The 25,377-nt window shown below is 47.5% G+C and overlaps 1 protein-coding gene across 2 annotated transcripts in view; it reads right to left on the bottom strand.

Annotated features, from left to right (window-relative positions):
• SGSM1 (small G protein signaling modulator 1) overlaps window positions 1-25,377 on the bottom strand; it is a gene marked incomplete at its 5' end in the record, with an annotated part of 71,007 nt that extends 45,630 nt beyond the window's left edge. Inside the window, 2 exons of one of the 2 annotated variants that reach the window (XM_083710082.1) lie at window positions 12,022-12,097; window positions 25,174-25,377. In XM_083710082.1, coding sequence (XP_083566208.1) covers window positions 12,022-12,097; window positions 25,174-25,377 — 280 coding nt within the window. The remainder of the gene's footprint in view (window positions 1-12,021; window positions 12,098-25,173) is intronic. The other variant, XM_083710083.1, reaches the window with a different exon arrangement.

Genomic DNA, 25,377 nt, shown 5'->3' with positions numbered 1-25,377 from the left:
AGATTATCCTTATAAGAAAGCACTATTCCACTTTAGCCTTTGGTGCCAGAGTTGAGATTTCCCTCCTCTTCCCTCCCTGCCCCTTTCTTCTTTTGTGTCCTGTCTTTAATCTTTGAGTCTGACAGCTGGGACTGCCATGTTTCTGAGCAATTGTACGCAAGCTGCTCTGGTAGCTGTTTTGGCTGAAGTGCAAAGAGCAAACACTGTAAAAAAGTAAAATAAACAGCAACGCTCTAGAGATTGACTTCAACAATTGGAAGTTCAGAAAAGCTCCTCCCTAAGCTGTCCAAGCCCATCTTTGCCACAACATTGTCAGTCCCCGGATACCAATGCCAGCTTGGACCCACCAGCTTGGCGCAACCTGTGCCAGTGTGGTATAGTGGTTAAGAGCGGTAGTCTCCTAATCTGGGGAACCGGGTTCGCGTCTCCGCTCCTCCACCTGCAGCTGCTGGGTGACCTTGGGCCAGTCACACTTCTTTGAAGTCTCTCAGCCCCACTCACCTCACAAAGTGTTTGTTGTGGGGGAGGAAGGGAAAGGAGAATGTGAGCCGCTTTGAGACTCCTTAAAGGGAGTGAAAGGCAGGATATCAAATCCAAACTCTTCTTCTACCTGTGACCTCAACCAGGTACCCAAAGACCATTTACCACCTGCTGCTGGGGGGACTCCAACTCCACTTTGATCCTTCTCAGAACATAAGAACTTGGGAAGAGCCGGCTCTAACAGGCCTACAGCCCAGCATCCAGTTCTCACAGTGGCCAAGCAGATGCCCCAGTAGGAAGCCACAAGCAGTTTTGGGACACAAAAGCAATACCCTCTCCTCCTGTGGCTTCCAGCAACTGGGATTCAGAAGCATTGCTACCTCCAACTGTGGCGGTCAGAGCATGGCCATTGTGGCTGGTAGCCATCGATAGCCCTCTCCTCCTCCATGAATTTGTCTCATCCTCCTTTAAAGACATCTAAGTCGGTGTCCATCACTGCCTCCTGTGGGAGTGAGTTCCATAGTTTAACTACGCGCAGGGTGAAGAAGTCTGTCCATTTGTCTGTTCTGAATCTTCCAACACCCAGCTTCCTTGGATGTCCACGAGTGAAGGAGATGCTGATGTCTCCAATTATCACCCAAGGCTGACATTGCCCAGAACCAGGACAGAGGCATCTTCCCTACTAGCACTCTTGCCCTTGGGTAGCAGAGGTCCACAGCGTGAGCCAGGAAGAGCACTTGCCTTGCAGGTCCCCAAGTCTTTCCAATGCTGTTGTGAATTCATTTGCCTTCCCTGCTGTGGATGACAGTGCGGCTCCGTCTCTCTGGAGTCCAATGGGGGGGGGCAGGGGGAGCCAGACAGAGTAAATTAGCATTTTGGGTCTGAATTATTTTCAGCTTTGGCAAGCTGCAGTGTTTCCAACCCACTCAGCTGCCAGCAAGCTCCCTTATCAGCAGACAGCATGGCAGCCCACAGCATAGCAGGGGGAAGAAACGGCAGAAGCTACCTAGAATCATAGAATTGTAGACTTGGAAGGGAACCCCAAAGGCCATCCGGCCCAACCCCCACAATCCCCACTTACCCTCCTCTGAAGAAAAAACATGCTTCCTCTGTTACAGCCCATTTCATAAGGCTTCAAAATGACAAATCAAATAATTTTTGCTGATTAACTGACAGAAGCTCAGTAAAATTTGTGAGGGCAACTTGCAAACTCAGGGAACACTGGTTCATTTTCTTAGGCTACTTTGCTTCTGGTGTGTTACTGTCAGTTGGGAATGAACGAGAACATATTCAAGGGGTTAGTGCTCAAAGAGAGTGCTTCTTCAAACAAGGAAAAGTCATTGTTAGTTATCTAAAAAAGGGGGCACTGACATTGCTGTTTTGGTGACAAGTCTGGGGTGGAGCTCCCTGACCCACCACTCACAGGTCAAGTTTGATAGGTGGGTGGAACAGACAGACAAACCCCTTCCCAAAATATCTAGTACAGTGGTACCTCGGGTTACATACGCTTCAGGTTACCTACTGTTAGGGAACTGCCATCAGTGCCGGAGGGAGAGAGCAAAATCCAGAGGGATTCCAGAGAGCGTCCCGGGATTGGGAGAGGCAGCCCATCTTCTGGGGAAGAGAATCAGCGTAGCACCAGTGGAGAAGGGGGGCGAGGCGGTCCCATGACTCCTTGCCGGGGACCAGCAGGGAGAGTAGGGGTCCTCCGCTGCCTACGCCCTCCTTGCACAGAAGGCTTTCGCGCAGAGAGAGTAGGAGGAGACTAGGCATCAAAGAGCTTCTTTGCTGGAAGAAGTTTAAGAAACGCCCACTGACGGATTCTGCCAGCGATTGAGACAGCCACGGGTGAAAAGGTTCACTCAGGCAACCCAGCCAGGTGTTTGCACCGGCTTATGCACGAGCAACCCCTAGAACCATTACACATACGCTTCAGGTTACAGACTCTGCTAACCCAGAAATAGTACCCCGGGTTAAGAACTTTGCTTCAGGATGATAACAGAAATCATGCTCCAGCGGTGCGGCAGCAGCAGGAGGCCCTATTAGCTAAAGTGGTGCTTCAGATTAAGAACAGTTTCAGGTCCGCACTTAACCTGAAGCACCACTTTAGCTAATGGGGCCTCCCGCTGCCACCGCGCCACCAGAGCATGATTTCTGTTCTCATCCTGAAGCAAAGTTCTTAACCCGAGGTAATATTTCTGGGCTAGCAGAGTCTGTAACCTGAAGCGTATGTAACCCGAGGTACCACTGTTCAGGCATGTTCGAAGTTCGTTTCAGGGGCCTGGCTGGATGATGAAGAGTGGTGGGAGGCACTTGCCCAAGAAGCCCCCAGAGATGACACAGAAGAAGACGACTTAGACCCAGGACACCAATGGTGGAACTTGGAAAACCAGTCTGTGGCAGGGACAAGTTTGGAATGAAATAAAAAGGAATATGGAGGTATGGGGAAGAAAAAAATTATGCTAATGGGGAAGGATCTCGGTAATAAAAATGAATGTATTGCCTAGAATGTTATTTTTATTCCAATCCATACCGATAGTTAGTGGAGCAGGACACTTCAAACAATGGCAAAAGGACATATCTAAAACTAACTGGGGGGGGGGCAAGGATTAAATATAAGTTACTAAAGATTCTCCTTGCCAGATTTAAAGTTATATTATGAGGTGTCCTGCCTCTGCTGGCTTCATGAAGGTATAACATTAAAGAATTCAGATATATTAGATCTGGAAGGTTATGATAACAGATTTGGATGTCATGCATATCTTTGGTATGGAAAACATAAGTACATAAGGGATTCCTGAACCATGTTGTAAGAAAATCAATATATGCTGTATGGGAAAATTATAAAAATTCCCACTCCATGGTGGTTATCACCATTAGAAGCAATATCAGTTTAAAAAAACAACATGGAAGGTGAATGCGCAACTTACAAAGAGCTCTTAACTGTAGGAAACCAATTAAAGGTGAAAATTTTGAGGATATAAGACAATTACTAACAGATTGGTTACAATACCACCAACTAAATGATCTATTTAGGTTGGACAAAGGATTGGGTTTCAGTAAAGAACTGTCAAGGTTTGCAAGAGAGTTGTTGGGAAATAATGAGAAACTATTGTCAAATATGTATAAATTGTTGTTGGAATGGGAAACTAAAGATGAAGAGGTAAAAGCAGTAATGATTCATTGGGCAAAAGATGTTGGGTATAATATACAACTTGCCAATTGCGAAAGATTATGGAGGGAGGATTTGAAGTTCACCACATGCTGTTCGCTGACAGAAAATTATATGAAAATGGGACTTCCGGGTTAGCACCATCGGCGAATGGCGGAGTTCCTCCGATTGGAGGAACGGGCTCCGTGGAATTTGGGTCTTCCTGCCGCGGTGAAGGCGGGGGCCCGCTAGAAATCCCAGGTGGAGGAGCCTGGGAACGTGGGGTTCGGCAGAGCACCAAAAGCGCCTCCCCTACTCACGGGGAAACCCATTTTGGGGTCCCGGAGCGAAGTGGGGTGAGTAGCGCGGTGCTGCGAACTGACTGCTCCTTCCACGGAGGGAAGCCGCACAGCCATAGCCGGAGAGCGCTGAGTTTTTCCTGTTGACAATTGGACTTTAAACAAGTACCCGTGAGTAAAAACGGAAAATTGGACCAAGAAATTCTTGAATTAGGCACCGAAGCGGGAAGGTCTAAACAGGAAGTCCGCCTTCCGCTTTTTGTAAATAGACTGAAGCAAAAACCTTGCAATCTAATAGCTGGGAAAGCTGTTTTAAAGATTGAAATTTCCTGCATTTACAACTAATAAAACCCCCCTGGAAGCAGGAGAAAAGGCAGGGGGGAAATTTGACTGTTTAAGCCTGCAGGAGAGAGAGTAAAGGAAAATAAGTTTCCATCGCCCCAAACCTGGGAACGGGGTGTCAGGACAGAAACTTATGGAGACGTCCATTGATTGAAAGTGGAGCATTTTGACAGATAGTCAAGAAAGAGAAACAAATTAACTTCAACGCTGCTTTCTGCATTTTAAAGAAACAAAGTATTTGAAAATCGAAAGTAACTTTCTTTTGTTGGATACGTTTCAAAGATGGATACAAATAGAAATTGTGTCCCCTAGAGGGAGCTTGTCAGTTTGTTGCTGCAGTTTATTTGGAGACCTTACAGCTGCGAGATTGAGATCGTGGGACCAGTCGGTTGACCTTGAATAGAAATGTGCTGGGAGGAAGTTTTGGTGTCTGCTCTTGGCAAGACAAATGCTATGCTGGAGCAGCTGCATGAGAGGATAAATCTGATGAATGAGAAGTTGGACTTGATGACTGCCGTAGCCAGTGAATATGAATTAACGGGAAATAAGGATAAAGAAATTATACAGGGTCAGGAAACTGGTTCGACTGGGCAAGTTCAAGGGCAGTTGAAGATGGAGGAGGCTGTGACCGTATCTCAAGCAACACGAATGGAGAGAGCTGAAGCCCTGCAAAGGAAAAGCCGCTGTATTGGAAGATTGAACCTGGAGTGGGCTTGGAAGTGCCTGGAGTTAAGGAGGCTCCTAACTCTGGTGGGACTATGAAACATGTTGACAATTATTTTTTGGATGACTACCTTTTGGATTATAACGACGATGATGGGGAGTGGGACTGTGGGAAATGGGCTAGTTTGATGAAGGAAAATGAAGATTATTACCGGTTGGAACTCCCCAGAGACCTACTCCTCAAGGAGAAAGGTAAGAAATTAAGAAAGAAACCAACAAAGGGCAAGGAAGAGTGTAAGTACAAACAACAAGAAGAAAATCTGCAGAAGGGGCATAGAAGAGACTTAAGGGCCTCGGACATAAGGTCACCAGGTTGATGGAGTGGATATGGACAGAAAGGACTGACATAACCCGAGACCAGGAAGAAGGGACGTTGGACAAAAACTGGGGGGGGGGGGGATTTATAAAAAGGGAATTTCTTTTTATTTTTTGAATTAGTGTAATACTAATGAAATATTAGGGAAAATGTTGGAAAGGAATTATTTGGCTTTAGTAAAAAGGATTTAAGGATTTAAGGAGTTATGTATAAATATGGTTTAAATTTTGAATTTTAAAGTTTTTGAGGTAAGATAAAGTTAAACAAATTAAGGTAAACTGAATAACAGAATATGGTAAATGATGGAAAGGATTTGTTGAGTTAATTAAATAACACAGACTGTTAAGACAAAAGATTTAAATGAGAATTGAGAAATATGGGAAGAATTTGCTGAAACAATGAATTAAGTTAGAATACAAAAAGGGAGGTGTGAGGAGGTCAAGAAACAAGCAGATGAAAAGATGTAATTTGAGATTTGTGTTTTCTTTTTCTTTTTTGTACTATCTTTTTGTTTTTTCTGTTGTATTTTTCTGTTTTCTTTTATATATGTACTTTTGAAATTTTGAATAAATATCATTTTAAAAAAAGGGAAAAAAAGAAAATTATATGAAAATGATGTACCGATGGTATTTGACTCCTACAAGATTAGCAAAAATGTACAAGCACACTACCAACATATGTTGGAAGTGTAAAGAGAATGAAGGCATGTTCTACCACATTTGGTGGACGTGCAAAAAGGCTAGAGCATTCTTGTTGTTTAGTCATTTAGTCGTGTCCAACTCTTCGTGACCCCCCCTGGACCAGAGCACGCCAGGCACTCCTGTCTTCCACTGCCTCCCGCAGTTTGGTCAAACTCATGTTAGTCACTTCGAGAACACTGTCCCACTATCTCGTCCTCTGCCGTCCCCTTCTCCTTGTGCCCTCAATCTTTCCCAACATCAGGGTCTTTTCCAGGGAGTCTTCTCTTCTCATGAGGTGGCCAAAGTATTGGAGCCTCAGCTTCACGATCTATCCTTCCAGTGAGCACTCAGGGCTAATTTCCTTAATAATGGATGCGTTTGATCTTCTTGCAGTCCATGAGACTCTCAAGAGTTTCCTCCAGCACCATAATTCAAAAGCATCAATTCTTCGGCGATCAGCCTTCTTTATGGTCCAGCTCTCACTTCCATACATCACTACTGGGAAAACCATGGCTTTAACTATACGGACCTTTGTTGGCAAGGTGATGTCTCTGCTTTTTAAGATGCTGTCTAGGTTTGCCATCGCCTTTCTCCCAAGGAGCAGGCGTCTTTTAATTTCGTGACTGCTGTCACCATCTGTAGTGATCATGGAGCCCAAGAAAGTAAAATCTCTTATTGCCTCCATTTCTTCCCCTTCTATTTGCCAGGAGGTGATGGGCCCAGTGGCCATGATCTTCGTTTTTTTGATGTTGAGCTTCAGACCATATTTTGCGCTCTCCTCTTTCACCCTCATTAAAAGGTTCTTTAATTCCTCCTCACTTTCTCAATCTGATTTCGATGCTGCCCATCTGGTGATGTCCATGTGTAGAGTCGTCTCTTGTGTTGTTGGAAAAGAGTGTTTGTGATGACCAGCTTGTTCTCTTGGCAGAACTCTATTAGCCTTTGCCCTGCTTCGAGAATGAGACAGGTTTAACTGTGGTTAAGAATGTGAAATATTTGGGGATTAATATGACAGCTAAAAATGTGAATTTATTTAAAGATAATTATGAGAAATCTTGGACAGAAGTGAAAAAAAGATTTAGAAATTTGGTCTAATTTGAAGCTTTCCTTGTCTGGTCGAATTGCGGTTATAAAGATGAATGTATTGCCCAGAATGTTGTTTTTGTTCCAAACATTGCAAATTGTGGACAAAATGGAATGTTTCAAGAAGTGGCAGAAAGATATTTCGAAATTTTTCTGGCAGGGCAAGAAACCCAGAATTAAATTTAAGATTTTAACTGATGCAAAGGAAAGGGGGGGGATTTGCCCTGACAGACTTTAAACTATACTATGAATCGGCAGCTTTCTGCTGGTTGAAAGACTGGCTGCTTCTTGAGAACACAGACATTTTGGATTTAGAAGGGTTTAATAATACTTTTGGGTGGCATGCATATCTGTGGTATGACAAGGTTAAAGCACACAAAGCCTTTAAAAATCATATTGTCAGGAAAGCACTGTATAATGTCTGGATTAGATATAAAGACTTGTTGGAAAATAAAACCCCAAGGTGGTTGTCGCCAATGGAGGCGAAGGCTGTGAAAAAGCTTAATATGGAGTCCAAATGGCCGAAATATTGGGAAATTTTGGAACAAGAAGGGGACAAACTGAAATTGCAGAGTTTTGAGAAATTAAAAGATAAAGTGCGAGACTGGCTTCATTATTATCAAATAATGGAGGTTTATAAGATGGACAGGAAAATTGGCTTCCAGGTGGAAAAATCAAAATTGGAAACAGAATTGTTAGAATCCAATACAAAAAAATTGTAAAAAATGTATAACTTGCTGTTGAAATGGAATACGCAGGATGAAACGGTGAAATCAGTCATGATTAAGTGGGCACAAGACATTGGTCATAATATTATGTTTGCTGACTGGGAAAAGTTGTGGACCACCAGAATGAAATTTACGGCATGTAATGCCCTAAGAGAGAATATTATGAAAATGATTTATAGGTGGTACATGACCCCAGTCAAGCTTGCAAAAATTTACCACTTGCCTGATAATAAATGTTGGAAATGTAAAGAAAATGAAGGTACTTTCTTTCACCTTTGGTGGACGTGTCCAAAGATTAAGGCGTTCTGGGAAATGATATATAATGAACTGAAAAAGGTATTTAAATATACCTTTCCTAAGAAACCAGAGGCCTTTCTCTTGGGTATTGTCGGTCAATTGGTGCCAAAGAAGGATAGAACATTCTTTATGTACGCCACAACAGCAGCAAGAATACTCATCGCAAAGTATTGGAAGACACAAGATCTACCCACCTTGGAAGAATGGCAGATGAAGGTGATAGATTATATGGGACTGGCAGAAATGACTGGCAGAATCCGAGACCAGGGGAGAGAGACAGCGGAAGAAGATTGGAAGAAATTTAAGGACTATCTTAAGAAACATTGTAAAATTAATGAATGTTAGAATGACGTTGGTTTAGAAATTACGTGGTTTCCAGCGGTAATGGATAAGTAAAATGAAAAGAAAGGCTAAAAATTAAATGAAAAACAAGGGAAAGGATTTGCTGAATTAATAAATTAGAAATTGGAATACAGAGAGGGGAGGTATGAGGAAGTCGGGGAAGTAAGTTATAAGAAAAAAAGGGATTGAAATTATACTTGTTTTTTATTTTTGTCTGTTTTTATTATTGTTTTGTTTTGTTTTTATACAACTTTTGAAAACTTAATAAAAATCTTTTTTAAAAAAATTAGCCTTTGCCCTGCTTCTTTTTGAACTCCAAGGCCAAACTTGCCAGTTGTTCCTTTTATCTCTTGACTCCCTACAATCCCCTATAATGAGAAGAACATCCTTCTTTGGTGTCATTTCTAGAAGGTGTTGTAAGGCTTCATAGAATTGGTCAATTTCAGTTTCTTCAGCACCAGTGGTTGGTGCATAAACTTGGATTACTGTGATGTTAAACGGTCTGCCTTGGATTCGTATCAAGATCATTCTATCGTTTTTGAGATTGCATCCCAGTACAGCTTTTTCCACTATTTTGTTGACTATGAGGGCCACTCCATTTCTTTTACGGGATTCTTGCCGACAGTAGTAGATATGATGGTCATTCGAACTAAATTCACCCATTTCTGTCCATTTTAGTTCACTGATGCCCAGGATGTCAATATTTAGTCTTGCGATCTCATTTCTGACCACATCCAACTTACCCAGGTTCATGGTTCTTACATTCCAGGTTCCTATGCAATATTTTTCTTTACAGCATTGGACTTTCCTTTCGCTTCCAGGCATTTCCGCAACTGAGTGTCCTTTCGGCTTTGGCCCAGCCGCTTCATCAGCTCTGAATCTACTTGTACTTGTCCTCCGCTCTTCCTCAGTAGCATGTTGGACGCCTTCCGACCTGAGGGGCTCATCTTCCAGCGTTATAACTTTTATATGCCTGTTGCCTTTGTCCATGGAGTTTTCTTGGCAGGGATACTGGAGTGGCTTGCCGGTTCCTGCTCCAGGTGGATCACATTTGGTCAAAACTCTCCACTATCACCTGTCCATCTTGGGTGGCCCTGCACGGCATAGCTCATAGCTTCTCTGAGTTATTCAACCCCCTAACCCTAACCCCCATGCAGTCAATCCCACCAAACTTCAGGCACCCACATTGGACAAGTCCTTTGAGTGGAATCCACTGCAGCCTTTCCATTAAAGCATGGGGGTCGCCAACTCCCAAGAGACAGTGATCAAACTTGTTGAGCTTTTTTAAGGAAGGAAAGCCCTATTTTGGGGGGGTTGAGCCTCTTTGGGGGGAGCCAATGATCTACCAGACGTTCACGATCTACCTGTTGGACGTGTCTGCATTAAAGGAAGAACAAAGCAGAAAGGTTGCAGCCGTGGCTTCTTAAAGGCCTGGAGGAGAACAAGGCAGAGGGATGGAACTGAAAGCTGCCCTATCCTGGCGCCATTCTCCCTTCCCCCTCCTCTGCCACTTATCATGCTAATAAGGGTTATTTAAGAGCCTGATCCTCCCCATGGAGGCTGAGGGAGGCTGGCAGGCAACTCAAATTAAATTCCCATCATCCCCAGATGGTGCTCCAGAGCTGCCCTGAGGCCAAGGAGAAATGCAACAGCAGACTTGTGAGGCTGGGATGAGAATTGTCATGCACTCCTGCCTGTCCTGCCTTGTGGGTGGTGAGGAACAGCGCTATAAACAATGTGAAGCCCATAGGGAGCCAGCCAGCTCCAGATTTGCTCTGTTCATTTGGTGATTCAGGCTACAGCTGCTCCAAGGAAGAGGAGGTGGTGTCTGGATCACCCTATCTTAATTCTCTCCCCACTCACACAGCTGGCCTACCTTAACCAAAGAGTCAGGTTGAGGTAATGGTCAACAGGCATCACTTGTAAATGGATGGCTTAGCCAAAGGACATAAGAAGGGCCTGCTGGATGAGGCTAATGGCCCATCTAGTCCAGTCTCCTGTCCCCACAGTGGCCAACCAGATGCTCCAGTGGAAAGCCACAAGCAATTTTTGGGCACAAAAGCAATACTCTCCCCTCCTGTGGCTTCCAGCAACTGACATTCAGAAGCATGGCTTGGATGCAGAGCATGGCCATTGTGACTAGCAGCCATTGATAGCCTCATCTTCCATGACAGACCAGCTTCTCTGACACGATCCTGCCCACCAGTTGAGAATGATTCAAAGGCTCTTCACTACATCCCCCCAATATCAGAAGTTAGGTGGCAAGTAGAGAGGGGGGCAGTTCCATGGAAGCATACAAATTTAGGGACACTTTTGAAAACTTTGTATTGTAAGACGTATTGAAGCTGTTTTGATAAGAACCTAAGATCATAAAAAGATTGTGCTGGATCAGGCCAATGGCCCATCTAGTCCACTACAGTGGTACCTCGGGTTAAGAACTTAATTTGTTCTGGAGGTCCATTCTTAACCTGAAACTGTTCTTAACCTGAGGTACCACTTTAGCTAATGGAGCCTCCTGCTGCCACTGTGCTGCCACTGCACGATTTCTTTTCTCATCCTGAAGCAACGTTCTTAACCCAAGGTATTATTTCTGGATTAGCAGAGTCTGTAACCTGAAGCCTCCGTAACCTGAAGCATCTGTAACCCGAGGTACCACTGTATTCTGTTCTCAAAGTGGCCAACCAGGTGGCTGTGGGAAACTCACAAGCTCAATTCAAGCCCAAGAGCCCTCTCTCCTCCTGTGGTTTCCAGCAACAGAGCATGGCGGCAATGTCTTATTGCCATTGATAGCCCTCTCCTCCATAAATTTGGTCCATGGAGAGAGCCACCCTTGAAGATGGATGATGGCCCGAGCAAGGGAAGGTCAGTAGCTCCAGTTTTCCCCAGGCTAGCAAGACAGCCAAGCTGATGTGCGCAAAGCAAGAGTCAGCACCTTGGAGAGAGGTAAAGGCTGAGTTCAGATCCGCGACCAGTGTTTCTGCAGCTGAGCCCAACCACTAATGATGTCTCAGCAACCACCGAGTTTTATAGCAGGGTTGTGTGGCCACTGAGTAGATGCTTGACCCCCCCCCCCCAGAACTGCCTCCTAACTAAAGGACTGGTGCCGTCTTCTGCAGCTAAGTACCTTCTTCAAGGTAATGGGGTTTCCAGCTCTTGGGATCTCTCCTCTGGGATCTCCTGATTCTCCAATGAGTCCAATAAGAAGGCCTAGCAGTGGAATTGACATTTTGGGGCTCAGAGAAGGGAAGGTGAGCTCCATGGACCCATACAGGATGAACCAGGGCCAGATCCTTCTCCACCTTGGGGCTGCTGCAGCCTCCAAGGAGTCTTGGTATGGGATCAGGAAAAAAATCCACAGTTGGTAAGGCAAAACGGTCTATTTCCAGTTCGGATCAATTTTCCATGTTTATTCTTAAGCCCCACCTCATTCCTAACTAGATGTCATCCGAAAGGGCAGTGTGCAACTGCCTTTAAGAAGCTACTGAGGCTCACAGCTCAGATATTGGTGGCCAGGCATGACCGATGGAGCACAAAGGGGAAACTGCACACCAGACGGGAGACGTCCGGCTGGCAGACTTACCACAAAAGGAAATGATGTGGCTGCTGTCTTCATGTACAAACTTCCTGGTGACGGATTCCTCCATTATCTGTTTCACCTGCAAAACAGTAGAGACAAAACAAAAGAAAGGTGAGTTTTTTAGTTTGTGAAGGTAAAATTAAAGTATTAGGTTCCAGTCCCCTTGCTAGCAGACTGGATCGCTCCCAGGACAGAGATCATTCCAGAGTTTGAAGCTTTGAGGCTGCAGGGACCAAGTTCAAAGAGCTCCTGAGAGCCCCTCCAAAACACACACACAAGAAGTAGAAGGATTTTTGTGACTATGCCTAGAAGCTGAACTCAGATGCAAGTAGAGCAAAAGGCTGAAAATTAAGCCCTGGAGAGCAGAGAGCAGTTGGATTAAAAGTGCCTGCATCAAAATGAAATCCATTTACAGCAGTTTTAAAATTGCTCTTAAAGGAATGAAGCACACAGGCCACACTGAGTGCTTTGTTCCTGTAATGGCAACAGGAATGTGATGGAAGGGTACAAGGGGTCACCGGGCAAGTGAAGATCAGTGGGTTACAGAAGGTGCTCCTCCCAGTCCCTGGGCTATGGATTCTCCCCTGGGGCTGCTGCCCCACCCACAAAGCTCCGCTTATTCACCCCGATTCCAGCTGGAGCAACATGAAAAGTGAGGCACAAAATGAGTGGGCACCTTGCAAGAGCAGCTGTCAGAGAAGGTGAGGAGAGGATGAAGCTTCCCCCTCCACCATCCCATCAGCCATCCTTCCCTTCCTCCTGCCGCACATTATGAAAGAAACGTTTTACTTGCACACAGCAGGTGCCTGTGCACAACTCCCCAGGATTTTAAAATAATGGTGCTGAGAGCAGATGGCAGGACAGGTGGGAAAGGGAGAGATTTCAAATCTGTCTTGGGGTGGCAGCTGCTCCTTCCAGGAACATCTCTGTCATTCTTTAGCTAAGATTTCTGCATTGGAGGGGGTTGTACCAGCCTGCAAGCGCTCCAATTGGAGAACAGCCTTTACCAAAGGTGTCATGGACTTTGAAGATGCTTGAACTCAGGACGAAAGGGAGCAACGAGCTAAGAGGAAGGCAGGCCTGGCAAACTCTCACTGGGATCAACTCCCACCCGGAAACCCATGTCCCCACTGTGGAAGGACGTGTGGATCCAGAATTGGCCTCCACGGTCAGTTATAGCCTCCCTGTTAAGACCATATTGAGGGTAGACAATCTTACTCGGCTATGAGGGATCGCCAAAGAAGAAGAAAACTAGATTACCCTTGAGGATCCCTTCCAACTCTGCAATTCTTTGATTCGATGAAATCCAAGAACCTAAGAAGCACCCCTGCTGGATCAGATCAAGGGTCTGATAGGGAGGATAGGATGGGGAAAACTAACTTAGTCACCCCTCTCATGTCAGAAGATTCCTGGCAACCAGCCAGCCATTCTGGGAGGCAAAGGGGCCCAACAAGCAGGGATTGTTCCTTTCCCAGGAATCAGGAGAGGTCCTGCATCTGCACCAATCCTTTCCTGAAGAAAACTGCTTTTAATGAGCTTCCTATGTTCTGCAGGGAATGTGATGGCAAGCAGCCCTTAGAGAAAGCTGCCCTGAGAGAAAAACAGTTGTGATCTCTGTCCTCTTATGAGAAGAAGGAAATCGAAAAGGTGATGGCAGCTGAAGAGCTTCAGCTCAAAGCAGCTCTGAGCACAGACTTGCTTTTTTTAAATGTCTTAAATGTGTCTTCTTTTGCACTTGGGAGAGCCGTGCATGTTCTATTATGCACCTGCAAGGTATCATACACCTGGAAGAAAATCCCAAGTTGGTAAAACTCAAAGAGTCAGATTTTAGAATATTTATATCCTCTGTAATTTGTGTTCCGTTTTGCTTGCAGAGCTAGGCTTTTGTGGACTTACTGGCTGAACTGCCACATGATTTCTTTAAAAAGAAAAATTAAAAGCTGCTTTTAAGGGGGAATTTTTGGCTAGCTGGCTAGTTGCTAGTTAGCTAGTAGAGAAGTGTGGGATGTGACCTCTCAGGTGAGGGTAATGCAGATCTAACAGCTGAGCTCTTGAAAAGCTTGTGCTGCCTTACAAACATGGAACTGGCTTATCCTTTGAAAGCACATGAAACAGGAAGTGGCCAGGCTGGCCTCCTCCTCACTTGCATTGCCAACATCCAGCTCTGTTTGTCTCTGCAGTGCTGACAAGCCCAGGCTTTGCTCCTGCCGCTGTGCTCCGTTCCCGGTGTGCAGCTGCTGCCTCTTTTCACAGGACAGTGTGAGCTTTACAGCTGCTCAGGCAACAGCGGATGCACCAGGCCAATGACTAACCCCATTCAGCCGACAATCCCTCCCAGCTCCTTTCTGCTGCCTCACCTGCCAGCTGCGCTTCCTGCCCCCAATGTGTCCTTAGGATGATAATAAAATAATGGCATTCAGAGTCACAATTTCCTGTGCAGGGTTGGTGCTTTCCCTATCCTTGCCTTGCTGTGGGACAGGAAGCGGGGTTTGAACCTGAAGCAGAGATCAGTCCAGTGAGTGTTTGTATTGCAAACAGATTGAGAAATGAAGAAGCAGAAGGGGCCTCTAACCATGTGCAGTGTGCCTCTCAGCTGGCACTAAATTAGTACCCATGGCCCTCTGCCACACATCCAAGGTGGGATTTGCCTGCTCCCCCACCCCATTCCTCAGCATGCATAAATTCCCCAACTGAGTCTGTTCAAGCAGTGAAATAGGACCTGATTGCAGAGGGGATCCTGTGCTCAATTCCCCCAAACAGCAGACGAGGAGGGAAGCCTATTTCTGCATGGCACCATTCCAGGTGGAAGATAGGGAGCTCACAGGAAAGAATAATTAAATCCCTGCACACAGAAAATCAGCAGCTCAGGGAGAATGGTGCTAGCCCAGCCTCACACTTCCATGCTGGTTTTCGAAGTGCAGGTTGTTTGCTTTTTCTTTTTGGCAGGGATAAACCCAACCCACCTGTGAAGCCTGCAGTGGTTCAGTCCAGGAACTGGTTCAACTCCTCACTGGGTGTTGGTGAATAGGAGATCTTTGTTGGGGCTCTCAGAGCTGGAGGGAATTCACAATGGCAAGAACCTGGCCATGGAGTCGACCCAATGCCAGGATGAACAGGATGGCCTTTTAGCAAGTAGCCAGTTATCTTTGAGGTGTGTGTGTGTGGGGGGGGGGATTTCAACCCTCTTGAGTGCTGAGCCCATAATAGAAGTGTCCTTGCATTCCTTCAGAGAACAGCAGCCCCCCCGCCCCGCCCCCAATGCTGCTCTGTACAAACAAAGCTTTGCTTGTGGAGAACCATCAACTTGCCTTTCCCTCCCAAGAAGCTCAGGTGTTTCTGGCTAGAAAGTGGGGGAGGGGACTGCTATCCACAGCAAGAGAGCAAGTGGACTGCTGGCTGTCCCTCCAGAACAGCAATGACCCCCGCAAACCCAACCCCACAGAAGGCAAACTGGTTGAGCTGCATTTTCCACCTGGTTCTGCAGCTGGAGGAGGGCAACCCTCAAGACGAGACCTGAGGCAGGCTGCCAGACTGTGCTTTCTGCCCCTCCCCTCCCTAGTATCTGACATTTGCCAGTCCTTTTCCATTTAAAAAGAATCATGGGAGGCCCATAGCTTGGTGGAAGAGCTCCCAGCTCAGTCCCCAAAGGCATATCCGGGAAGCACAGGCAATGATTCCTATGGGAGCTCTCTGAGACTTCTTTGGGGCACTGGGACTTCCTCTCTCTCTCTCTCTCTCTCTCTCTCTCCCCCCCCCCACCCCAAAGCACTCCTTTCTTGCATCAAGGCCTCTTTCAAAATGCCTTTGTCACAGTTGACCACGCTCTCAGATCGGAATTCCTTTTACGTATGTATTGTTGTTGTTTTAAACTGTTTCTGTATTTATAATCGTTGTTTAAAACTATTGTTATTTACTTCATAAAATTTACACACTGTTTGATGGTAAATGCTCAGAGAGAAGGAAGCAATAAAATTATCAGAAAAAACTGTAAAAACAACTCTTCAAAACATTCAAAAGATAAGATCAGCAATCAACAAAAGTGCGCTGTCAACGTTCTACATATCCAGACTGGCTTGCCTAAATGAAAATGTTTTCAGTGGGAGCAAAAAGAGTGGGGGGGGGTGGCCATTGTTTTATCTGTTTTTATATACTGTAACTGATTTATAAATGTTTTTACATTCTAAATTGCTTTGGGATGCCTCAAGGGCAGCCATTTATAAATGAAATAAATACAAGCCTGTGGGGAGAACTCCCCTTTTTATCCCACTTCACTTTTCTTTTACAGCAGGCAAGGAACCCTTTTCAGCCCCAGGCTGGCATTGCGCTTGGCCTGCCTTGCAAGGGGCACGCCTGTCAGCAGTGCGTGTCACCCAGCACACTTTCACACGTAGGTGTGCACACACCACCACAGCTGACCACACCTTCAAGGGAGAGACCGGGATGACATCCTCCAAAGGGCACTGACCTGGGCATCTCCACCCAGCCCTGCATTAAGGCTCTTTTCATGGAGGAGACGCCATCAATGGCCACGGTAGCTCTGCTGCCTTTGCTCTAGTTCCGCGGTTGGAGACAGAAATGCTGCTGAATACCAGTTGCTGGAAGGGAGAGTTGTAGGAGGGGAGAGCGCTGGAGTGCTTGGGTCCCGTTTGTAGGTTTCCCATAATGGGCATCTGGTCAGCCACTGTGAGAGCAGGATGCTGGACTCAGTGGCCTCCCATGGGCCTGATCCAGCTGGTGCTTCTGATGTTTTTAGTAGAGTCCAAGGCAGCTTGCTACACTCAACTCTTAAGGCTCAAACAACACACATTTTCCCCAGCAGTCAAACTGCCTCCTCATTGCTTTGCAAATCAAGGCTCAGAGAGAAGTTTTTAGACAGCAGTGCCAGTACCCATCCACATTAAAAGTAAACCAGGGAAGGCTGGCCTGACCTTGGCCGTGTCAGCACTGAAAAACATGTTCTCTCATTTTGAATTTGCACAGGTGTAAACCAGGAGAGCCTTTTGGTTTGCACACTGACTATCGTCTTAACAAAACACAACTCCCTCCCACCCTGTACCCCCCTCCAATTTGTCCACCTGCTGTCACCAGCCTGTAATTCCAATATCCCGCAGGGACAAGTGGAAAAAACTATCCTGCAGATAAAGCAACATCCTAATAATGAAGAAGAAAAACACACTGCTTGCATTATTCCTGTGCGTTCAATGTCTGTTTGCTTTGGGTTATACAGATGATAACATAGCTGAGAAATCTGATACGGATGGAAGAAGCACAACTGTTCTCTCTCCACCCCCTGCACACACACAAAGTTTCATTTAGGGAGACAAAAAACAATCATGGCAAGAACTGATTTTCAACAGATACCTGAGGGTGCAAAGTGGGACAATGACTTTAGGTGCCTGGGGTTAGCCTTCAATCTTAAGAAGGTAGGGATCAAAATGTTTCTCGGATCACACACACATTGCACCCAGGTACCGCTCCTAAGCACCAGGGTTGCAACACATCTGTAGAGCCAGGTGCAGCCTTTCCCACCTTCACCATATGCAGAATTCAGTTTGGGCTCCACCCTTCCCAGAACCAAAGGAAATGCCACAAGGGAGCCTTCTGCAGAGCTGCATTTCCCAACAAGGAAAGACCTGGAGAATTGCACTGTTTCTGTTGAGGTGGAGGTGGGGGAAGGCAAGCAGAGACCTGGAAGGTAGTGTGCATCTTGAAAGCTAAATCCATTTCCCCGCTAAAGCATACAAGTTCCTACAGCCATGTAAGGTTTCTTCATACCAACCAGGTGCAAAAACTCTTATTTCTGCCTATATTGCTGGTAACCCTCCTCCTGCCAAAATGCTTTTCTGCAGACCCGTATACAAATAGTTGAACAGAATCATAGAATTGTGGAGTTGAAAGGGACCCCCACAGGTCATCTAGTCCAACCCCCTGCAATGCAGGAATGCCTAGCTGGTTCCAGGTCTGCTCTTCTTTAAAGTGGCAAAACACCTGCTTGGCATTCAAAAGGTCCCTGGTTCAATCCCTGGCAGCATCACCCTGTTTGAAACCCTGGAGAGCTGCTTCCAGTCAGTGTAGACAATACTGAGGGGACGCAGGTGGCGCTGTGGGTAAAACCTCAGCGCCTAGGGCTTGCCGATCGAAAGGTCGGCGGTTCGAATCCCTGCGGCGGGGTGCGCTCCCGTCGTTCGGTCCCAGCGCCTGCCAACCTAGCAGTTTGAAAGCACCCCTGGGTGCAAGTAGATAAATAGGGACCGCTTACTAGCGGGAAGGTAAACGGCGTTTCCGTGTGCGGCTCTGGCTCTGGCTCTGGCCAGAGCAGCGATGTCACGCTGGCCACGTGACCCGGAAGTGTCTCCGGACAGCGCTGGCCCCCGGCCTCTTGAGTGAGATGGGCGCACCAACCCCAGAGTCTGGCAAGACTGGCCGTACGGGCAGGGGTACCTTTACCTTTACCTTTAGACAATACTGAGATACATGGACCAAGAGCAGATAAGGCAGCCCTCCCCCCATGTTCCTATGCTTTTGCACCCTTGGAAAACGTAGTGTGCACAACAACAGGGGTGCCATCTGTTTCTGCCATAATCAGTGGGGAGCTGTAAAATGTGCCCCCAGGAAGCCCTTTCAGATCATATGATGCTACAAAGAGAAAGAAAGAAAGGTGATGCTGAGCTGACGCACATTTCCAAATTCCATCCCCTTCTAACTGCTTCACTCCCCAAAGCCACTGAAGATTTTAAAATCATGGCAGCAGCTGTTGCCACGGAAACAAACTGAAGCAATCAATGCTGGAAGATGAGCTGGCAAAGCTGGGAGAGGAGCGGGAGAGTCAGCTCCAAAGAGGCGAGGGGGGGGGGCATGGATCTTTTCCTGGAACATTTTCAAAGCAGCAGAGGCAGAGGAAGGGAGCTCCTGGGGGAGGGGGCACAAAAAGCACCTTGAGCAGGAGAAAACAGAGGCTATGACCTTCAAAGAGAAAGGAAATGGCCCCGGAGGCTCTTCCTCAGCCAACTCACAGCAGAAAGCTCCCCCCTCCCAGGTATTTCAGGGGGGGGCACCAGCAACTGACTTTAAAATAAAATGAAACACACAATTGTTAATTGCGCCCATGGCTAGTTTGGTCCCAAACCCACATATGAGCAAAAATAAAATAACTCCAGCTCTTAAAGGATGGTTCATGTATCTTGTATAAGGTATAGATACCATCATCTTAAAAGATACATTCTCCGAACTTTCACATATTTTTACTTATTTCTGTTTATTTATTTAACTTAATATTTATTTTATTCATTTATTTTATTAATTTCTATACTGCTTTATATTTTTAAGTAAAATCTCAAAGCAGTTTACAACATATTAAATCAATAAAACATAATTAAAGCAATCTGAAGAAAGTCAAATGTAGAGTATACAGTCAAAGCAACATAACAGAAAACTAAAATATTATCTTAAAGATTTCAAAATAAAGCATTACAAAGGAGGTCAACTACAGAAAGCATACTTAGCACAGTAGGGCTGGGGGAGTCTGGCCCTGCCCCCTAGGCCAGGTGGAAAGGGCCTTGCAGGGAGCAGCCTTCTTTAAGAAGCTCAAAGTGGCATGCGCAACTTTCTCCCTCTTTTGTCTTCACAACAACCCTGCGAGGCAGGTAAGGCTGAGAAAAGCAGTGACAGGCCCAGTGCGCTTCATGTCCAAGCCGGGCTACGAATCCCAGGCGCCAGTCCCACACTCTAACCTTGCACCACATTGGCTCCCTTCTCACAGACATGTTTGCCCTCTACATTTTTTTAAAAAAGAGCAACATATTATATGTAAGTGTGTTTTTTCAACCTGCCTTCCAATGGAAGTTTTTAGTTGATCAAACCATTTCTAACCTATTTACAGAATAAGATACTGCAATTCTCCTAATCAGAAGAGATGTAGATTCGCATCAACTTCACCAACAATTCTGTGTTCTGTGGACCATCCAACAGAGGAAATGGCTTGTAACGCCCCCACAAGTTGTAATGCCCCAACTTGTGTCGCTGGGTGGTGGGAAGGTAGGAGTCGTAACCCAGCACCATGCGGAGGCACCAGGTTGCGGGAGGGGGCTCTGCTTTTACACAAATTAAGTGAGGAGGTGGCGGAGAACCTCAGAAGAGTCAATGGCCCACATAGTCCAGCATCCTGTTCTCACAGCAGCCACCCAGAGGCCCACAAGCAAGGCCAGGGCACACCAGCGCTCTCCCACGTGCAATTCCCTGCAAGGGGTATTCAGGGGTATGCATGCCTTCTTTTAACAGGAGAGGGAGAGGGTAAGAAGACTGGCTGTGGGATCAAGCCAAATGGGGGCCCCTGTAGTCCAGCCACCCAGAGGCCCCCATGGGAAGCCCAACATTAGGACTCTCCCCAATTGCAATTCCCAGTAAGTGGTCTTCAGAGGTATCCTGGCTCCACCAGTGGAGGCAGAACATAGGAAGTGCTTGGCTGTGGGATCCATGCCGTCCAGCCTCCTGTTCTCACCGTGGGCAGCCAGGGGCCTGTGGGATCTGAGCACAAGGCTTCCAGCAACTGGCATTCAGACTGTGGAGGCAGAGGACAGCCCATGTGGCCGATCCTCTTTTAAGGCCCTCCTAGTTGGGGGCCATCACTGCCTCTGGTGGGAGCGAGTTCCACTATGCACTGCACAAGGAAGGCCTTTCTGTCCAGAATCATTGGATGTCCATGAGGAAACGGCTCTCACTGATTGCAGGCCATTCTGAGAACAACCACCAACGCCACACATTCAATAACTCTCCAGAAAAAGCTATCCAAGAATAGACCTTAAGAGTGTTCAGCACTAAGGAATAAATAACAATAATAATAATAATAATAATAATAATAATAATAATAATAATAATAATAATTTATTATTTGTACCCAGCCACTCTGGGCGGCTTCCAACAAAGATGAAAGATACACTAAAATGTCACATATTAAAAACTTCCCTGATGTCTTCTGAATGTCAGGTAGATGTTTATTGCTTTGACATCTGATGGGAGGGCGTTCCACAGGGCGGGCGCCACTACCGAGAAGGCCCTCTGCCTGGTTCCCTGTAACTTGGCCTCTCGCAGTGAGGGAACCGCCAGAAGGCCCTTGGAGCTGGACCTCAGTGTCCGGGCAGAACAATGGGGGAGGAGACGCTCCTTCAGATATACTGGACCAAGGCCGTTTAGGGCTTTAAAGGTCAGCACCAACACTTTAAATTGTGCTCGGAAACGTACTGGGAGCCAATGTAGGTCTTTCAAGACCGGTGTTATATGGTCTCGGCGGCCGCTCCCAGTCACCAGTCTAGCTGCCGCATTCTGGATTAGTTGTAGTTTCCGGGTCACCTTCAAAGGTAGCCCCACGTAGAGCGCATTGCAGTAGTCCAAGCGGGAGATAACCAGAGCATGCACCACTCTGGCGAGACAGTCTGCAGGCAGATAGGGTCTCAGCCTACGTACCAGATGGAGCTGGTAAACAGCTGCCCTGGATACAGATTTGACCTGCGCCTCCATGGACAGCTGTGAGTCCAAAATGACTCCGAGGCTGCGCACCTGGTCCTTCAGGGGCACAGTTACCCCATTCAGGACCAGGGAATCCTCCACACCTGCCCGCCTCCTGTCCCCCAAAAACAGTACATCTTAAGCTCATTGCCGGCAGAGCAGGCAATTAAAAGGTGCTGGAGACGACCTCCACCTTGTGGCCTGGGAGCCCCATTTAAAAATCAAAGGGAAGACACACAGCTGAGGAGGATGCCTTCTGGGTCAGCAGGATGCTACCCTCGCTGCCACTGTGCGCCCCGCCCCCCGTGTTAAGTAACCACCATCCCTCCAATATTGGTGGGGTTGCCAAGGCAACCAGAAGAACTTCATTCTGCTTTCTCACCATCAATAAATAAATTGGGACTGCATGAACTGGTTCCCTTGCTATTCCTTGAGAGCATTTAGAATCAGCCAGAAAGAGAAAAAGATGCTGACATAATTTTTTGCTTGCTTCGCACCCCTCTTCACTCAAACCATGGCTGTGTTTTTTCAGTGTGTTTCACCTTTGGGACACAATTCATGTGTGTGTGTGCGCGCGTGCATGTGCGTGTGAATGTGAATGTGATGCTTTTTGGCAAAGCATCATTTCCCCAGCACTTGTCACTATAAAACTATCTCACAAGACGATGGGCCCCATCTGCACTCTAGATGTAAAGTGGTATCGCACCACTTTATGCAGCCATGGCTTTCCCCAAAGAATCCTGGGAATTGTAGTGTTAAGGGTGGGGAGCATTGTTGGGAGACCCCTATCCCCCTCACAGAGCTACAGTTCCCTGAGAAGAGGGACTGACCATTAAACCACACTGAGAATTGAAGTTTTGTGAGACAAATAGTTCTGTTAGGGCCTCTCAGACCAAACAACAAACTACAGTTCCCAGGATTCTTTGGGGGAAAGGCTATGATAGTTTAAAGTGGCTTGCTAGTGTTTTACATTTACAGTGGGGGCACTTTCATATTAGCCCCCACCACCACCAGATTCCTTGAGAGGAGCTCAGAGAAGGAGGAGGAACGTTTTTCGGGCCATCTAACTCCTTCATCCCAGAGATCATAAAGTCGGCAGGCATGCGCTCTCTCTCTCTCTCTCTCTCTCTCTCTCAATTGCAAATTACATGCAAGCAGAGAAGCACAATTTATTTGACTAACAGAGGAATTGCCAGCTCACAACTGCAAACAGAAATAAAACTCCCAGGCCAATGAGGACACGTGCTCATATTTCTTATTTCTTGCACAACTTACACCCCAACACAGGAGATACAAGGCAGTCCAGCCTGGAGAACATCACCATCCAAGGTTTGTGACACGTTCCCCATGTGCCACAGTTTACATCCCAACCCAGTTTGCCTTTCACATCCTGGTCCCTCCCTGTGAGGCAGCCTGAATGAAACTCATCTCTGGCACTTACATAACCATCATCACGGTGGCTTGCTGATTAAAAGCCCTATGCAGACTCCAGCTCTCCCAGGCTCACAGGAAGAGGCGCACACACCTATGGCTTGGTACATGGCTGGAGGGGGAGGCTGTAGCAGGAGCAGGCAGCATTGTGGCTCAGGGGCAGAGTGCCTGCCTCACAAGCAAAAGGTCCCAGGTTCAATCCCTGCCTCAGAGCCTGGAGAGCAGCTGCTCCTTGTGTCAGCTGGGAAGGGTGGAGTAGCCCCAAAGACCACCCTGCCCCATGGGAGACCACCATGTTGAGCAGAGGCCAGAAAGAAAAATGGGCCTAGTAGTTGACATGGGCCTCACCTTTGCACAGGAGATTTCATCCCAGCCATGCCAAAATCTAAGGGCAAGTCCACAGTATATATTTAAAGCACATGACTTCCTTGCAAAGTATCCTGGAAAGTGCTGTGTCTCCCCACCAGAGCTACAATTCCCAGTACTCTTAACAAACTACAGGTCCCAGAATTCTTTGGGTGAAGTCACTTTTTAAAATGTGCCTCATGTGGATCTGCACGGAGGTTTCCCTACACGCACCTCTCCATCCAGGCTCCCAGTTGAAGGGGACACATCCCAATCGGGCCAAAGGATGGTGGGCATGGAGCCGGCTGGTGAGGGGCACAGCCTGCAAAGAGGGTTGGCCAGGTATACCTCATGCAGAGGTTCCCCATCCCTGGCATAGACCGTCCTGAGCTAGATGGACCAGTGGGCTCTCTGGACTCTGATGAGAGGCAGCGGGAGCCCCTGGTCTCTCTAGCCCCCTGGCTTTGCTCCAGTCCGTGACAAAAGAAAACACAGGAGAGGCTTTGAAGTGAAGAAGCATCAGGTCTTGGCAAACGAATGCAGTGACCTCTTCTTGTTCATCTTGCCCTTGATGGGTCTGTCAGGACGCAGCAACAGATGATGCCAGAATTCAATTAATGGGCGCAACGGAGCCAAACTTCCCCATGGGGTCACGCCAGCCAGCCTGCAGCTCCCCTCCCAAGAGCAGCACAAGTGAATGTGCAGTGAGAGGGAGCTGCAAAGGGGTAGCCCAATACCAGCCACACACACCTCCCAGGCTGTGGGCTCTGCACAATCCAGAACTAGACTTACAACTCTTTTAGCACCACATGGGAAAGATTGGAGGAGCAGGGGGCGGGGATCAAAATCAGAGCCATCTCAGTTCTGATCCTTGGGGAAGGGATGAGGGGGAGGATGAAAGGGTCTTGAACCCTTAGGAATGTTCATCAGCTAGGCAGACAGGTCCAGATGTCATGCTGCCAGAGACCTTGAGAAATTCTTCATGTTCCAATAATGCTGAAGGCAACAACGATAATAAATAAGCTGTCCAGAGGGCAAGCAATGCCCATCTTCCCCAGGACATGTTCCAGTGTTCCAGACTAGAGAGGAAGGGTTGTCCCCAGATGGGGGAAAGCCACTCTGTGTGTCCTCAGAGACTCTCTTTACCTCTACTATCTCATCTTGCCCCAGGGACTAGTGTCGTCTTAAACTTAAGTCCTGTTGGATCAGGAAGAAATGTCCAGCACCCGACTCTCACAGTGGCCAGCCAGATACCTGGGGGAAGCCCCTCACGGGCCCCAGCACCACCTGCGATGCCCAACAACTGGTCGCCTCTCCACGCCACCTCTCATCTGTGCATCTCCATGGTGACCTTGCTGCCATGGCCTGCCCCAAATAAGGGGAGCATGGGAGACAGGAGCAAGGTCTCTGAGCATGTGAAGACTGCAAGGACCACTATGACAGGGTAACCCTGCACATGCAGGACAAAATGGGGAAGGAGTGACATCCCCCCCCCCCAAATCTGGAGAGTTTTGCATCCCTTCCTGCATTGCCTCGCTTTCCTTTTTTAAACAAACTGATCTGCTTTTGGGGGTAACAACCCCCCCCATGTCCATTTGCAGCTGGTCAGGTCTCTTCTTCCTGAGAGGAGGGAGGAAATCTCCTCGCTCAGTCTAGAGCCCCCCAAAAGGTGGGACATGGGTAACGGTGCTTTACTCTCCCCCGCCCCCCGCCTTGAATAGGATGAGTCAAGCGCATGGAGCCAAAGGCAGGAGACTCTTAAGTCGCACCCCCCCAAAGCCCCAACACCCCCCCCAGCGCGCAAATGCAAAGCTACCGAACGAGCCCGCCCCCTCCCCCCGTGGTGCCCCCCCCGCTGTCCCAGCAGCGCGCACCCACCTCCTTCTTGGCGCTGCGCAGGAGGCGCTGCCGCGTCTCGGCCTCGGCGGGCAGCAGCAGCAGCGACGAGGGCGTCAAGGCGCGCAGGGCGGCCGCCGAGCCCCCCGACGCCCCCCGGCTGCCGCCCCCCGCCGCGCCCGGCCCCCGCCGGCCCCCGGCCGGAGACGAGGAGGAGGTCGCCGCCGCCGCTGCCGCCGCCGCCAT

This window comes from Podarcis gaigeae, assembly GCF_964106915.1.
Source record: "Podarcis gaigeae genome assembly, chromosome: 13".
NCBI lineage: Eukaryota > Metazoa > Chordata > Lepidosauria > Squamata > Lacertidae > Podarcis > Podarcis gaigeae.
This window is presented reverse-complemented; position numbering and strand designations above follow the sequence as displayed.